Source organism: Neohortaea acidophila, assembly GCF_010093505.1.
Source record: "Neohortaea acidophila strain CBS 113389 unplaced genomic scaffold BDY17scaffold_1, whole genome shotgun sequence".
In the NCBI taxonomy this organism is placed as follows: Eukaryota; Fungi; Ascomycota; class Dothideomycetes; order Mycosphaerellales; family Teratosphaeriaceae; genus Neohortaea; species Neohortaea acidophila.
In genome coordinates, this window is record NW_022985510.1 from 2,071,386 (window position 1) to 2,087,162 (window position 15,777).

Below are 15,777 nucleotides of genomic sequence, written 5' to 3' on the forward strand. Positions count from 1 at the left end.
ACTCACCTTGCAACATGACTACGATGTGCCAGAGACATCACTTTGAAAGTGAAAGCAGAATTGTATATGTGTACTGTGCACTATCTTGCGTCCAACCAACAACCTCCAAAAGCAAAAGCCCGCCCACCGCGTCCAAAACCCAACAGCCTATGATAATCATTCGAATGAACACCGAAGCTCGCACAATCGAAAAGCAAAACTCTGCCCACCGCAACGCCAGCAGCCAATGAGAACCATTAGAATGGACGCCGAAGCTCGCGCACCCGGCCACTTGCACCCTCCCATCCCACACCACCTCCACTTCCTGGACTGTGCTGACCTCAAGTCATCTCCTCGTCGTCGCCCATTCCCTGGGCTTCTTCCCAGTCGCCAGACGCGAGCGGCGAGGGTGTGCGTTGTATCTTTTCCACCTCTAACTGGAGTTCCGTCATGTCGAAGCTGCTGCCGCTCGCTCCATGCGGCCCGAGCGGCGAGGGTGTGCGTTCAAATTTTTCCAGCGCCGTCCGGAGTTGCGTCATGTCGAAGCTGCTGCCGCTTGCAACCTGCGCCGCGAATGCGCCCCAGGAATCTCCTGCAATGCTTGCCCCCCTTGGAAGTTTGACGCTGTGCTTCGCCGCAGCCGAATCTCGGTACAGGGTGGAGCCACTCGGCTTCCAGGTGATCAACTCGACCTGCTCGCTCAGCTTGAAGCTTCCTTCCGGGCACCAAGTGCTGAAAGGTAGGTCTGGCACGATGGCAGTGAACAGTTCTTCCTCAATCTTGCCATCCTTGCTTCGAATTTTCGTGTACCCGTACGACACCTTCGTCAGTGGATCTTGTTGGAGCGGGCGGAACCCCCGATTTTCTGGCAGAGTCACGACGTGCCACTCCATCGGACGGATGCCGAATCTCCCAGGATTGGTCCTTCTCTGCAAGAACGCGGGGAGGAATTTCTTGACATTGATCTTTTTAAACTAAGGACTGTCAGCCATCCGTTGCGCAGCGGTACGAGGGAGAGTGTCCGCTTACCTCGGGTGCCCGCGCACGCTGCTTAAGAATCCTGGTGACGCGAGATTCTGTGATGCGTGGCTGTTGTCGCCTCGGGACGTTTGCTTGCGGTGCCATTGCTTTGACTTGGCTGTTGGAGTTGTGGGAATCGTGTAAGTGTGGCTTGCAGATGAACAAGACGGAACGGGGGCAGGCCTTTATATCTGTGTCGGGGAGCGAATATCTTATTTTCGCTCCTGAGCGCTGCCGTTCTTCGCTCGTGAGCTGATATTCTGTGGCTGTCCTCACTTAGCCTCCGACGCCCACCACCATCGGTGGCGAATTCGCTCGACCAAATCCGCTCGGACATATCGTCGGGAGCGAATCGATTCTTATATTGCCGCAGTTGAGGATTTAATTCTGGGCTTCCCGCACTCCCTGACTTGTGCAAATCCAACCTGCAGACAACATACACGCCAGCCGAACATGGAGTATCGCAACAAAGCAGTCCTCCGCAGACTCAAGCGCCAGCGGAGCGTTTGGGATTTGGCCTCTGAGAAGCGAGCGGGAATGGCCCCGGCGGTGGGAGACGGTGCAGACCAAGAGCTGTGAGTTGTACTCCCAGCGATGCGCTGCCACACCACGCCATGCAACGTGATATTTTCAAAAGCATCAAACTGATCCACATGAATTTACAGTAAACCCCGAGACTCATTGGCGCTTTACGGCAGCTCACAGACACAGCACAACAATCAGCGAAAGGGTCGATTGCACAAGGCGAGTCTCCATCTCCGACAGTCCATCTCCGATCTTGAGATCCCCAACAAACTCCACCAAGTCATCCGCCGGACCAGATCACTCGACGATCAGCATGCAGCCGGGGAGACAACGGCACACAAAGGGACATTCGGACCGCGCCTGCGCAAATCCATCTCCAACCTCGCCCATGTGATACGTCTGAACGGAGCGGGACAGCGCGGTTGCAGCCCGGCACAAGTGTCGTCCAAACAACGAACGTCCGCCGCCGAACCAGCGTTCTGGGAGGCATACAGAGAGCGACTTCGACATCAAAACGAAATGGAAATCGCCAACGAAGCCATGAGGATCGCACACACTTACGATGACGACAACGGCTTGCAAATGCGTCGGCCACCTCAAGTCCACGAGAAGACTCTCGGCGTGCTCGAAGGACGCATCACACCATTGAGTCCGGTGGTGAGCGAAGCGACGACTTTCTCGTGGTCTGGAGATCGACTGGCCAACATCCACGACTTCGTGGGATTGCCACCACCGGCACTTTGCTTTCTGGCCGCCGACTTCTATCAAATGTTGCCGTCGGCTTTGCCGAACGACACCGAGAACTTCGAATGGGCCGGCGATCAGTGGAGGGATTTCCGTCGCTTTGTCGTAGCTGCTGAGAGCCAAGAGTGGGTGATGGTTTGAGCGAATGGGATCTGTGCCTCACTCGTGGTGAGTCAGTATGCGACTCACCTACAGATGCGCGCTGATGCTCTGTATCTTACCCAGCTACACTACAGTCGATCACAGTAACACTTCTCGCAGCCGCTGTATGTTCTTGGCATTGGGAAGGCAGGGTTTCTATTCTGGTACATACGCCCCTTGGAAACGTGGATAGCAAAGCAAATGAGTATTACGAGTGTCAGTGCTTCTCCACTACTGTGTAGACCGGGACGGCTTGTTGCAAATGGCGCGCGCCAATGGAGACGTTGCACAGCCTTATGGTGTCCCGCGGCTATCGCAAGGCCGCCGATGCTCATTTACCGATTGCACTTCATCTCAAGGCACGTGATCTGCTCCATCATCCCTACAGGTACCTTTGAACTTGTCTTGAACTGCCGCAAGCTTGCTCACATGTATTGCTACTTCTTGCGATCTACAGCATAGATGTGAGTCACCTACAACGGCATACGTTGAAACCGCAACGACCTGCCCTGCGTGGGAGTGGTGGGAGATGAAACAGGCGAACGAACAGCCTTGCTCGTCTCTCATTGGTCCGCGCCGGCGACCGAGACGCCAGATGCCGCTTTTAGTAATCAAGCGCCCAATTGCATTCGGCGCTTGCTCCCGCGCGCGTATCGCTCCAAACCCAACCTCTCTCACATTCGTTTGGCTCGTCGCCTTATTATGACGTCCTTTCCGTCTACACTGCTTCTATATGCAGAGCGGCGGGGCTCATCTCGTTTCATACCCGGCGGCGCGTAGGTCGGCGGTTGCTGCAGAGCCCAAGTTTAGCAGCAGCCCACTGATCGGCCGCAACCTCAAACCTTCTAGGTGTTCTCGAGGCCCATCTGAGGCGCGAAATGCCGTTTCATCGCGCCCGCACAAGGCTCCCACACGGCAGATTGCCGTTGTTGATGCTCGAGATTGTCGCACACGGACCTGTCGGTGGCCTGCCGGACTCCAGTGGCACGGGTCCATGGATCGTCTCATCTCTCGTCTCTGACGCTATTCTTGACTCGCCCCGTGTATTGCAATGATCATGTTGTGGCTAGACCGGCATTGCGGCTTCCGAACACTGGATACAAGACTCGCATATAGATCGCCGTCGATCCCGTGGATGTCCTCTTGCCTCCTCTCTCCAAGATACCCACGGCCTACTTTCCTCTGCACGACTCACGAGAGCCACGAGTTTTCTTGTGTCCTTTCCTTGTTTCCTTTGTCCTTTCTCATTCTCCAGGAGCAGGACTCCTTGCTACCGCTCCGAACGCAAATAATTCTTGTTCTTTCACTGCCCACAGGAAGATGGACTTCCAACGTCATCTCACCCCGCCGACCATCTTCGAGTTTGACGATTACAATGACTTCCACGGCCTCGGGGCCAGTGCAAGCACTGCGGCATCGTATTTCACCAACGAGTGGTCCCCCGAATCAATCATGACAGTCGGAACCGCAGCCACCACCCCTCCCAAATCGCCGCCCAAGATCCGGGAGATTGGCCCGGCTCTTCTGCCACGGGTGCGCCCTCAGGACCAGCAGATCAACGCCAGCTCCGACCAGGATTCCCGTAGCCATATCAGGACAGCGTCACTACCGGTGAAAAAGACGAAGATGCAACTCCAGGGTCACCTGCGCGTGCGACCGAGTGTCGAGCGGCGCTCCAGTAGCCCACCCATGACCGCCGGCCTGGTCACCCCGGGCTCCGCGCCGCTTCCGTTTGAGCACATGATGCTTGATCCCGCCTCTGCCAGGCCTTCTTTCGGTGCCTCTCGGTCCAAGTCCACCTTGAACATACATACGCACGCTCGACACAGCTCTTCGACGAGCATTGATGCCAGCGTTCTCGGTCGATATGGCTTTCCAACCTACCGACAGAGCCCAACGCCCCAGCCCATGTCCGCCAGCTCGACGTGCATGTCTCGTACCGCCAGCGCCATGAGCCATCTCACGCCCATCTCAATGCCGGGAGGACAGATCCAGTCCTACCCCGCTCGAAAACGCACGGCAAGTCCGCCGGCGAATCCCTCGCGTTTGTCCACGGAGCTTGACTTTGATCCCCTACTGGAGTATGGAGAGTCGTCAATCTTGGAATATCTGACAGCGCCCAATCCCACGCCGTCTCTTACACAGCGCACTGTGGAGAGCAATCGCGCGCAGAACGCTCACTGCTGGTTCGACGTTCGCAACGTCGCGCCCTGGTCCGACTTCGCAACCTCCACCATCTCCACCATTCCTGGCCTCATCGATCTCTTGCAGGTCCGAGTCACCACCCGAGACCTGCCAGCACCGGGCAGAGTCAACCTCATTCCTGAGACTTCTGCTCAGCTGGCCGATATGTGCGCCAACTATCATGCCGTCAAAGTCAATGCCGCATTGAAGCTCGCCCAGGGCGACAAGCACATGGCGATGCGCGCACTGAAGTCCACCGCCGGTGCAAAGCCCGAGTTCATCTCGAGCTACCAGTCGGAGATCGAACAGACCATCTACGGCGACGGTCGAGGCCGAGTCGTCGGGATCGTCAAGTGCTACGACCAGTGCAACTCGGGCATGCGCAACGGCTCGCCTGGGGACAAGGTGAAATATCTCCAGAGTTTGGCACAACTGCAGCGCTTTATGCGCGAGCACGAATGTCGGTACGGCTTCATCATGACCGAGATCGAGCTGGTCTGCGTTCGAGCGGGAGGCGTGCCGGACGCTGATTCGAATGTCCCGTTGTTTGGATACATTGAGGTCGCCGAACCCGTCCGTGTGGCGACGCATGGCACGGACGAGAACGGCAATCTCCAAATGACGGCCGGGTTGGCGCTCTGGTATCTGCATATGCTGGCCAAGGAACAGCCATTCCCGGGTCAATATCACTGGAAGATGGACGTCGGAACTCCCGCGCAGCTGAGCAGGCAGAAGCACCTGGCGCGCGACTCGTGGATGCCGAAGCCGAATTTGTCAGAGACGCGAGAGGCGAAGCGACTGCGGGGATGGGTGTGGCCGAACGAGGGATTGAGCAAGCGAGAGTGTGGAAGAGGTAGGCGGGTTCGCAGTGGAAGGTGAGGTAATAGCAGACAGCCGGCCTGTGTGTGCAATGGTTTGCATGGTGCGGAAACAGCGTGTTGTATGGCGGTAGCGTTGGATGTTTCAATAGCATATATGCCCAGCTTTGGCGTCTCATCGGCGTGAGATGAGATGTCGGACACCTAGCGAGGATACCAGGTAATAAACAAATACAGGCAGACATCAGATCTTCCCCTTCAACAAATTTCCAACTACTTCACGGAACGTAATCTTCGTCATGTCCCAGAGGCTGACATAGTCGACGGTGCTGAAGACGCCATCTGCGTAGCCCAGGGGAAACAGACCCGGAATCCAGCCTCGAGCGTAGCCGATGGCAAAGCAGAGACCGGGCATGCTCATCTGCTGCGCTTGGCCACGAGGGAGGTAGTGTACGCTGCCTGCTGGGTAGACTTCGGCTTCGTAGCTTCCCGCGGAGAAGGCGAGCTGGGTGCCTTGGAGGATGTGGAAGTAGTCGTCGGCTGTCAGTCGGCCGGTGTGGCCGTTTGTGCCCAACGCCGTGCCAAAGACGATCATGTACTCTGTCAAGCCTGGCAGTCATCACAGGTAAGCGTCGCTGTGACAAGAAAAAGAAACGAGTCGGCTAGACTTACTAGCATGAACGATACGCACAGCCCCCATTGCGCCGCCGGCGTTGTTCAGAATCCATTCGTCGCGCAGATTCAAGTACGGCCGCAGCTTCTCATCCGCTGCCAGCGTGTCGACGACTCCGGCCACCAATGCTTGGGTGTTGTTGCCGTTCTGCTGCACGGACGTGAGACACGTGGCCTGCACATGGTCGGGGTCGAAGATGTAGAAGGGGGCGAAGGCGTTGTGCTCCAGGGCTTGATGGAGGGCGAGGAGAAGGGCGAGCACCAGAGCAATGGCGGAGGAGAAGTAGACTGTTGCACCGCGTCTCATATTGTCGGTCGGGATTCCTGAGATCGTTCATGAAAAGACGAGCTGGGCTGTGGAATACAGATGCGGCCTGTCGTGTCGAGAGGGAGTTGATGTGATGGTCGCCAGCGCCAAGCAGATGATCAATGTCTCCTGTCCAGCTCGACGTCAGCATGCGATTGTCGTTCGATATCGGAGATGTGTCATCTGGTCTGTCAAGCCCGCCGAGTCGTCGCGCTCCGGCATCGTTGGGCTGACTACGAATTATTCCGCTTTGGCAACGGTGATTTGTGTCAGAGCGGAGCAACTCAAGCTCCGCGTCGGCGAGTTGCCTAATGCGGCAGTTGGGTATTACAGATGGCTTTCTTTCTCGACTTATACGACGATTGATTTAAGCATAAACCGAGGCATTAGTGGGCTTGCGCGCTTGAGTGCATCATGTTCGATACCTTTGCTCGCTAATAGAAACTTCGTCCGTGACAATCATGCCCGTCGTGAAATCCGACCGTAACCAACCTCATTCGTGCTCATACAACAACATTCCGCTTCGCCAATCCACGCATAACCCGAAACCCACACCTCCCTCAATTCGTCACCCTCCTCACCCACAGCGTTTCATCCCCATCCACCTCCTCTTCCCGCTTCCTCGCCCGCGCAATCGCAATGCCAATGTTCCGCTCCTCCAGCCTTACCTCATCTAAGCGCGTGCGATATTCGGCTAGTCGCTTCTTCGCATCTCTGACGGTGGAGAAGGGGACATCCAGGGGTGACGCGCGCTCCACCTTCTCCAGGTCTCCGATTGCTCGCTCCACATTTCGTCGCTGCAAAACGGCATCGCGCTCCTGAGCCAGTAGTGTTTCGAGACGAGTGAGGTTGTTATCAGCGGAGAGTTGAGGCGGCAGAGGGAGTGCCTTGGCTGCCGACGGGCTGTTCTTGCTCTTAGGCGTCGATGTCTTGGAGATGTTGAGAGGTTTGATGGTTGTCGATGGTAGCGGTGAGGACAAGATCGTCGAAGGTGCCGAGGGTGGGTTGCCATCGGACCTCGCGCGAGGCGCCTGCGTCGGTGGGCTCCAGTCCTCCTTGTCCGTCCTTTGAACCGGTCGACTTCGCGAGAGAATTGATTGCACATAGTCAGCGGGAATGGGTGGCGGAGAGGACAGTGGAGAGTCCGCGCGTGCTCCGCGTGTCGCATTTGTAGCCACTGTACTCCAGCTAAATCGGCTCTTGGTCGCTCCCGGCGGAAGTTCGGCTTGTCGCGTTGCCTGGGTATTGATGGATGCGTGGCCAGGACGGGTAGGAGCAGCGTAGGTGGTCCAGCTGAAGTGACTCGGAGGTGCCGATGCTGACGGGGTTGCCGGGGCATCAATGTCTGCAGTCACGTCATCCGATTGCGAGGGGTTATGAGGCTCCGACACGGGAGGATAGTTTTCGGCGGAAAAGTCTCGAGAGGTTGGCTTGCGCTTGACACGGGTGGAGATGGAGGGGGTCTGCGGCAGTGCGCGCGCCTTTCGTTGCACGTTGGGCGACAGGGGATCTGGGAGCAAGCTTGGGTCTACCTTGTCCTCAAACACATCTTCGTCATCCAGGTCCAGAGAAGGCGCAGAGACTGGGGAGACCGGGGAGCGGGCAGAATGTAAGTTTGAGGCACCGTTGGTACCGTCAACGGGCGTGAGGTCGCCATCATCCAAGACCGAGACGGGTGAATCGTTCCGCTTTGCCTTGCTCGGGCGCTGGGGGGAGCGACGGCGACTGGAGGTGAAGGCGCCTTCATACGTCGAGATGTAGGTAGACGGCTTCACCTTCGGAGCTTTGCCAGTCTCACTTAGCTCGCCCGTGTATTCGTCCCACTTGGGAGTGCCAGGGGTGGTGAGGAGCGGCGGCTTGTGGAGCATGGACTTGACGTGTTTGAAGAGCGGTAGGCGGGACTAGTGAGGTGAGTATTTGATCTCCGGCTGGGGACAAGCGTGATTAAACAAAGGGTGGCTTACATGGTCTCTTCCTGCGCTGGAAGGAGTGGACGGCGTGCCCATCTTCACGCAATCGTGGCGAGGATGAGGGCGGCTAGGCTGAGCGGTGTAGAAGGGGTGCTGGCCAGGTTGGTCGAGGGTTACCGCGGTCTGATTCTACCTTTCCAAGGATGGTGGTGTCGAACGTGTCGAGACGCGCAGGATGTAATTAGTGGCGACGGGGTCGTGGCGGTAGGTTTGTATGTCTACAGACGCAATGTTTGCGGCGCGAGCGAGTGTTTGCCGGGCGGAGGATTCAGATGACGCGGGCAAGCAGGGCAGCACACCTAGGGCGCAGGTGGGATGAAAGCAGGAAGAGGTGGATGTTACAAGTATCGTAAACAATCATTTTGGAGGCGTCTCCTGGACTGGCCTGTATTAGGAGGCCTTCGCTAAGGACAGACCATTCGCCCTCGCGACCGAGTCGTACAAAAGTCAAAGGCGCGTTTCATCTTCACCACCGCCTTGTCACGCCTCTGACGCGATTGGCTAAGAACTAGCGCGTCACGTCGCCCGTTGCGGGGAGATCCTGCAGCCTTAGGGTTTCGGAAAGTGAGCCGAAGCTGGTGACGTTTCGGAGGTCAGCTTTCGAGATTCTGTCCTGCTTCAATCTCATCTTCCAACGTCGCCATGGATGAAGGTATGCAAGCGGTCATGCTCTAGGTCTCACCGATCTCTCCCACTAACGGCCCATACAGCAACAGAATTCAACGCCTCCAACCCGCCACCCGCGGCGCAAGTGTACGTTCAATCCCCCCATCCTGAACCCACATACAGCATCTAACTGCCTCCTCAGCCAAACGATAGCGAGCCCTCTCAACCTCGTCCTCTTCGCCCTCTTCATCTTGCTCCTCTACACACGCCTGCGACCAGCTTCCAAAGCCCCCACCCTTCCCGCACCCCCAGCGCCTCTCGTCTTCAAAACCTTCACTCCCCCTCAACTGAAGCCCTTCAACGGCGAGGACAACAAGCCCGTCTTCCTAGCCGTCCGCGGGCGCGTATTCGACGTCACCTCCGGCCGCAACTTCTACGGCCCGGAAGGTCCATACGCCAACTTTGCCGGGCGAGACGCAAGTCGAGGCTTGGCCAAGGGCAGTTTCGATGAAGAGATGCTGACCGAGGATCTCCACGGGCCGCTGGATCGGCTGGAGGACCTGAGTGGGGATGAAATCGAGAGTTTGAATGGATGGGAGGAGAGGTTCAACGCCAAGTATCTCGTGGTCGGCAAGCTGGTGCCGGTGGGCCATGCAGATGCCGAGCCAGACGATGAGTAGATGAATTTGCAGTATTTGTTCGCGGGAGCCACCGTCCCATCACTACCTACATCAGCTAACGGTGAATGCAGCAGAAAGAAGTGCATGTCAATTCCTCTTCCCACGCCTCTGAAAACCCCCCTTTTCCGTGATACCACGCTGCACACAATCTCCACACCCAGGTACCACGATCTTTGCACGTGTAAGCATATGCTTTTCCCATCACCTTATTCGCTGCACGTCGTGACACATTCGCCGCTTGCTCGTCACCTCCAGCCACCTATTATTCGCCTTTGTGATTTGCCAAGCCGTGTCGCCACTGTCTTCTAAGGACAATTCGCTCCCGGTTGCTACAACAGCCGCCTCACAACTCTCCGCTCAATCGTTCTTCCTCTCACCCGTGGACAACTCTTATCCTACCATCAGCCAACATCAGAGCCTCCCCGCATCAACATGGTGTTCTACGCAAGACCAAAGCGTCGCCAACCCGCGACGGAACACGCAAAAGCAGCCACATTCACCACTTTACCAGATGAGGTTCTCCTCAGCGTCGTCGAAAACCTGGAAATCACATCCGTCCTGCACCTCCGATTGACCTGCCACAGTCTGGTGCCGGTCTGTGCCACCGTCATGCGGCAGCTACTCAACAGACTGTATCTGCATCCCTCGCCCAAAGCTCTGGCCAACGTGGCACACATCTGCGAGCATCCCGTCTTCAGCAAGTACATCGAGGAAGTCGTCGTGCTGGGCCAACCGCTGTGGCGCGAGATTGAAGCATCTTGTCCTGACTACCGGAGGTCGCCGAATGGCTTGGTCTCCCAGTCAATCGCGCGCTCCGGGCGACCGACACCTGGGTACCATTCGGAGTGTACCTGGGAAGAAAGGTTCTACGTCTGGCCGGCGATGGTCGCCAAAGATGCCGACAAATCTCGCGTGCGCGCTTGCGAGGAGCGTGAGCCGGACTGCCGTCTACGCCCTGTACTTGAATACCTCGTCGGGGCTCTGAGGAAATTACCGCAGTTGAGCAGGCTAGCTTTTGAGGAGGAAGCATCGGGGTCAGGATTCAACCAACTCTGTGCGGTCTATATCTCGCGGTTCGCCAAACGCCTCACGCAAGCACCGCCGAAGCAGCTGCCCGAGGGGACCAACAAGGGCACGGTAGTCGCAAAGCCTCGCGCTCGTGTCTCTGACGCGCACGTTTTCTACGGACTCCTGCTCGACCCCAGATTGTCTTTCTCATCCGTACATCAAGGCCGCGAACTCCCCTTTGCCGACGTCGGCAGAATCCAATACCACCAGCGCATCCCAGGCTCTCCGTCGCCAGATCCATTCGAGACAATCACGAGCCTGGACCTGTCCATCGATTGTGGATGGAGACGTAATGCGTCGCATCTGCTGTATCACCATTTGATCCGTCAGACTCGGGTAAAGCTGCGACGAGTAAAACTTACCCTCACCCCCGACGCGCCATGGAGGCGGCCGGCTCCTGAAGATCTCCTTGCTACCATCTTGCACAGTCTGCAATTTCCACACTTGGAAGGCCTGGAGATTGAGCTACGGGAATGCGGCCCACTCGAGTACTGCGACGCAACACCACCCATGTACATGGACAGACGACCACGGCCCTCGTGTCTCGAATTCGACATGCCCGGCTTTCTGCGTCGACACTGCGACACACTCACGTGTCTCAGCTTCAAGAACGTCATATTCGTCTGCAGTAACTCGTTCGATCCATACTCCGTATCACACAGCATCCGCGACTGCCTGGAAATCCTAGACGAGGCTCCCAAATTGGAGAGTATCGAATGGACTGTCAATTACTACACCCACGACCCAAGATGCAAGCACCCAGCCGACTTTCCTCTGCAATGTCGCAAGTTCCATTGCGGCGTGTATTGCGTCACGGGATGGGGGGATCCGAGGCTGGAACATATTGAGACTGCTGCTCTCACGCACGGAGTGCCTTTGGCCTACGACAGGGGGCTGTGGGACTTTGGGGAGGGGATCATGCGGAGGAGGAAGTTCGAGAAGCGCAACGTCGAGACGGACGATGAGCTCAGCGCTGTCGTGCGGAAACTCAAGGACTCGAGGGTGGCCGTGGCGGAGGAGAGTTGATCGGGAGGTCGAGCTCGTAGTTTGGATGTTGCGGTGGAGGCAGCTACTCAACCTTATCTCCCAGCCGTGATGAACCTTTCGAACGACTCCATTCCACACTCCAGTGGATCGTAAGACTTGCTCTTGGGTAAATAAGATGTATTTCACGGAGAGTCGCAGGCAGTTGGGTTGGAGACAATCTGAAGGCAGCCTCGCCGCGCTAGCCGACTTCATGTGAATTTTAAGTAAAATCCTCGCCCTCCATCCTCCAACCACCCGCTCGCCTGTCCAACAATCCTTCACCTCCTCCCCATCTCCTCGTATGCTTATGCGGGCTGCGAGGGTTGGTGTCTTCCTCAGCTCTAGCACTGCTCACAGGCCGCCTTTTGGGTCGATATTCCCAGCAAAAAGGATTGGCATCCATGCGCGCAGGCTCATGACGAAGATGGAGGGCGATGATGCGCCGGCCTCAATCACCGCCGCGCCGCTCAGAGACCAGCTTGTGCAGTATGACGGAAAGATCCTGAAGACAGTGCAGGAGGGGAAGGCGTATATCCTCGTGCCTCCAAATGCACGCACATCCCTCGACCCTCAAGCCAATGCGAAAGCAGGTGAGCTCGACTTCTTCCCAAGCCCGCCTCTACGCGCCGGTGACTGATGCCGCCTTTATAGACGACAGTGGCCAAGTACAAAACGTCTTCTACAACCCCATCCAGCAGTTCAATCGCGACCTGAGCGTCCTTGCTATCAACGCCTTTGCCGAAGATGCATGCGAGAGAAAGAAGCTGGCGCATGCAGCGCTACGATCAAAAAAGGGGGATAAAAGAGAGCGGAAGAGGAAGAGGGAAGAGTCGAAGCAGGAGGCACAGGCGGGGGAGCAAGAGACCGTGAAAGTGCGCAAGACTGCCGATGATTCAGCGACGAGTGAACAAAATGGAGCATCCGGGGTGGAGGCGCATACAGAGCATGTCCGCGCTGTGGCTCAACCTGAGGCAGCAGAGATGCCAGACGAAAAGAATCTGGATGCCGGAGAGCATACTGCGAATGGCAAGATAGAGCCCTCTGCCACAGGAACTGCCTCTATCCCTAAAGCATCCGACTGGAAACCGCGATTCCGGATTCTAGACGCCCTTTCGGCAACGGGACTGAGAGCTCTTCGATACGCAAGCGAGGTCCCCTACGTGACCGCAGTGGTAGCCAACGATCGGGATGCAAACGCGGTCAAAAACATCGACCTCAACGTCCAGCATAACCGCCTCACTGATCTCATCACCACAACCACGGGCGATGCTCTCCGCCACATGTATGGCGTTGCCTTCCCTCCCACCCACACCCATGGCCCGCAACATATCAGCGGCAAATACGACGTCATCGACCTCGATCCCTATGGCACCGCGGCACCCTTCATCGACGCTGCCCTTCAAGCACTGGAGGACGGTGGCATGCTTTGTGTCACATGCACGGATTCCGGCGTGTTCGCCTCATGCGGCTACTCGGAAAAGACCTTCTCACTGTACGGGGGCATGCCGATCAAGGGCTCCCACTCGCACGAAGGCGGGCTCAGGCTGATTATTCACTCCGTTGCTACCAGTGCCGCAAAGTACGGCATCGCCATTGAGCCGCTTCTCTCCTTGAGCATCGACTATTACGTTCGCATCTTTATTCGCATTCGGAAGAGTGCGCAAGAAGTCAAGTTCCTCGCCGGCAAGACTATGCTCGTCTACGGCTGCGACCATGGGTGTGGTGCATGGAGCACGCAGTTCATCGGCCGACACACACAGCAACCTGGCAACGGCAAGCAGACGAACTGGAAATATTCGATTGCCCAAGCACCGAGCGCGAACCAACTCTGCGAACACTGTGGGAGTAAGACGCATCTTGCAGGCCCCATGTGGGGAGGTCCTTTACATAATGCTGCCTTCATCGAGAAGATCCTCCACAGTCTGGACAGCGTGGATGGCGAACTCTACCAGACAAAGGCTCGAGTGGAGGGCATGCTCGATACGGCGCTGGATGAGCTCAGCGTCAGCTCTCCTCCCATCGAGGCCCAGCCTCACACGGCGAGTACCAGAAGGGAGGACAGTCTGTTGATCCCGCCCACTCCGCCGGAGACACGGGACCTGCATCCCTTCTTCTTCATCCCCTCTGCCCTCGTGAAAGTCATCAAAGCCCAAGCTCCGGCCGAGAATCTGCTCAAAGGCGCTCTGAGACATGCAGGTTACCGGGCCACGAGGAGCCACTGCAAGCCCGGGAGCGTCAAGACTGACGCGCCGTGGACCGTGATTTGGGAGGTACTGCGGGAGTGGGTTAGACAACGCGCTCCCGTCAAGGAGGGCTCGGTCAAGGAAGGAACACCGGGGTGGAAGATTCTGCAGCAGAAGCGGGAGGATGGAGAGGGTGAAAGTGGCGAGATCGAAGGAAGCAATTCGGATCCACCAACAAAGCGCTTGAAGGTGGTATTCGATGAGAATCTGGGAAAGGACAAGCCTGGCAAGCGATTGATTCGATATCAGATGAACCCTCGCGAGAACTGGGGTCCGATGAGCAAAGCAAAGGGACATGCGTAGACACGCAGGAGAGCACTTCTGATTTAATTAGCTACTCTATGTCTACGCGCTGAGCTGCGCAATCTCATCAAGCAGTGCGACCGTCTCGGCCGGGCTTGCAATCCACGCCGTCGTACACGCCAGCCTCGCCTTGAAGTCATTCGCCCCTGCACTGAGGAATTGATCGCCAATATGCAGAGACTTGCTCCCTTCGATCCCACCAAAGTAGTTCTGGCATGCTCGAACGCCGAGTGATTTGTCGCCAATGTCCACAAAGATGTCGTTGCCGCCATTGAACGCGCAAAAGGGAATCCGCTGCCCGGCTTCGGACATCTCGAGCACTCGTTGGGTCACCAGCACCGTCTCTTCGAGCTGTTCCCGCGAAAGTCGGAGGCCTTTCTCGGCCGGGTAGATGCCGACGGCTCGTTCTTTCCGCAGCACTTCGACGGGCATGTTCAGATTACACACACAATCCTTCAACGCTTGCTCTGCCGTGTCGAGCAGCGCAGACACCATTTCCTCCGTCCAATGCCGCATCTCAGGCAACTGCCACTGCTCCGGTTCCACGCGTTCGAGTTTGTGGGGCGAGCGGGGGGTGTAGGTGAAGAGGAAGTTACTTTCGCCTCCCATGACCACGAGGTGATGCTCCCATGCATTTGAAGGATCGTGCGATGCTATCGCGTCGAGAAGGCCAAAGAGTCGCTCATAGTATTTCTCGGCCTCTGTGTAGCCAGCTGCCGTAACGATGCCAATCTTGGTGCCTTTGCGCAGCAGATCCAGAATCCGAGGGATGCAGGGGTTGTCGGGGCGGAGGACGTCGCCGTCGTCGTATAGCGTGACGTCTCCGTCGAAGGTGGCCAGCTCGAGCCTCCCGCCGCTGATAAGAGACATGATCTGCGCAGTGTTGAGGATGAGTCGGATGTCGTTGAAGGAAGGCGCGACGAATCTGCGGGAGCTGATGAAGCGCTTGGAATCCTGGAAGGCGAACGCTTTCTGCAATGGAAGAGGCGTGAAGAAGACTCCGACCGACGGCACGAGGAGTTTTAGCTTCGATGCATTCTCCGTCCCGGACTTTTGGTTGCGGATGTGGTCGGCGATGAGGTACTCGATGTCTCGCATGATTTCGGCGTAGCGCGTGTGCGCATTGCGGGCCATTTCGTTGATGCCGGGCTTGTCCTGCTCGAACATGCTCGTGGGCTGGGACATGAGCACGAACGGCACCGCGAGAAGGCCTTTGATCCATTCGATGAGCTGATCACGTCGATGTGTTTTGAGCGCATCTGGCATCTTGTCAGTCCAAGTCTTGACAGGAGAAGGTGATGATGGCGGCCATGATGCTCACATTCGACCCGATATCTCGTCGTCATGTTTGCTGTTTACAGAGTCTGGCCTACTGGCCAGTATTCACCACGAGTCTAACATTCCCTCACTCGCAAGAAATATGGCTGAGGTGAGGGCGTATTCACTCAAGTCACTGCCCGTTCACAAGCCGCACGCCGACAACGTGTCGGC

At 57.0% G+C, this 15,777-nt stretch overlaps 8 protein-coding genes across 8 annotated transcripts; 4 read left to right on the plus strand and 4 right to left on the minus strand.

Annotated features, from left to right (window-relative positions):
* Positions 1-18: 18 nt before the first annotated feature.
* On the minus strand, positions 19-1,139 carry BDY17DRAFT_289989 (uncharacterized protein; the record flags this gene model as incomplete). Its single annotated transcript, XM_033732427.1, has 2 exons — positions 1,009-1,139; positions 19-953 (listed from the first exon to the last, which is right to left on the minus strand). Coding segments are annotated over exons 1-2 (724 nt in total), but the record flags the coding sequence as incomplete, so codon positions are not given.
* A 313-nt stretch (positions 1,140-1,452) lies between these two features.
* Positions 1,453-5,472, plus strand: BDY17DRAFT_320461 (uncharacterized protein; the record flags this gene model as incomplete). The annotated part of the gene is made up of 3 exons (XM_033736463.1): positions 1,453-1,574; positions 1,665-2,393; positions 3,726-5,472. 3 exons carry the CDS (start codon positions 1,453-1,455, stop codon positions 5,470-5,472), a joined length of 2,598 nt encoding a protein of 865 aa, XP_033594520.1.
* Positions 5,473-5,655: 183 nt separating this feature from the next.
* Positions 5,656-6,390, minus strand: BDY17DRAFT_243352 (erg2 C-8 sterol isomerase; the record flags this gene model as incomplete). Its single annotated transcript, XM_033730421.1, has 2 exons — positions 5,656-6,020; positions 6,084-6,390. The coding sequence occupies 2 exons, from the start codon at positions 6,388-6,390 to the stop codon at positions 5,656-5,658; spliced, it is 672 nt and encodes a 223-aa protein (XP_033594521.1).
* Positions 6,391-6,950: 560 nt separating this feature from the next.
* On the minus strand, positions 6,951-8,396 carry BDY17DRAFT_320463 (uncharacterized protein; the record flags this gene model as incomplete). Its single annotated transcript, XM_033736464.1, has 2 exons — positions 6,951-8,291; positions 8,355-8,396. 2 exons carry the CDS (start codon positions 8,394-8,396, stop codon positions 6,951-6,953), a joined length of 1,383 nt encoding a protein of 460 aa, XP_033594522.1.
* A 776-nt stretch (positions 8,397-9,172) lies between these two features.
* Positions 9,173-9,646, plus strand: BDY17DRAFT_243973 (cytochrome b5-like heme/steroid binding domain-containing protein; the record flags this gene model as incomplete). The annotated part of the gene is made up of 1 exon (XM_033730489.1): positions 9,173-9,646. A coding segment is annotated over one exon (474 nt), but the record flags the coding sequence as incomplete, so codon positions are not given.
* Positions 9,647-9,862: 216 nt separating this feature from the next.
* On the plus strand, positions 9,863-11,762 carry BDY17DRAFT_21620 (uncharacterized protein). The gene has a single exon (XM_033730138.1). It carries the CDS (start codon positions 10,079-10,081, stop codon positions 11,738-11,740), a length of 1,662 nt encoding a protein of 553 aa, XP_033594524.1. The 5' UTR covers positions 9,863-10,078; the 3' UTR covers positions 11,741-11,762.
* Positions 11,763-11,978: 216 nt separating this feature from the next.
* Positions 11,979-14,303, plus strand: BDY17DRAFT_290004 (S-adenosyl-L-methionine-dependent methyltransferase). The gene is made up of 2 exons (XM_033732428.1): positions 11,979-12,330; positions 12,392-14,303. Exons 1-2 carry the CDS (start codon positions 12,042-12,044, stop codon positions 14,284-14,286), a joined length of 2,184 nt encoding a protein of 727 aa, XP_033594525.1. The 5' UTR covers positions 11,979-12,041; the 3' UTR covers positions 14,287-14,303.
* On the minus strand, positions 14,304-15,715 carry BDY17DRAFT_260237 (IMP-specific 5-nucleotidase). The gene is made up of 2 exons (XM_033731837.1): positions 15,608-15,715; positions 14,304-15,545 (listed from the first exon to the last, which is right to left on the minus strand). The coding sequence occupies exons 1-2, from the start codon at positions 15,630-15,632 to the stop codon at positions 14,329-14,331; spliced, it is 1,242 nt and encodes a 413-aa protein (XP_033594526.1). The 5' UTR covers positions 15,633-15,715; the 3' UTR covers positions 14,304-14,328.
* Between the last annotated feature and the right edge of the window lie 62 nt (positions 15,716-15,777).

Bases quoted from the DNA above. Each gene is read 5' to 3' on its own strand.
- BDY17DRAFT_290004 (XM_033732428.1), top strand. From the start codon at position 12,042: ATGCTTATGCGGGCTGCGAGGGTTGGTGTCTTCCTCAGCTCTAGCACT. The intron at 12,331-12,391 runs GTGAGCTCGACT...CCGCCTTTATAG, and splicing joins TCAAGCCAATGCGAAAGCAG to ACGACAGTGGCCAAGTACAA.
- BDY17DRAFT_21620 (XM_033730138.1), top strand. From the start codon at position 10,079: ATGGTGTTCTACGCAAGACCAAAGCGTCGCCAACCCGCGACGGAACAC.
- BDY17DRAFT_260237 (XM_033731837.1), bottom strand. From the start codon at position 15,632: ATGACGACGAGATATCGGGTCGAAT. The intron at 15,546-15,607 runs GTGAGCATCATG...ACAAGATGCCAG, and splicing joins GACGAGATATCGGGTCGAAT to ATGCGCTCAAAACACATCGA.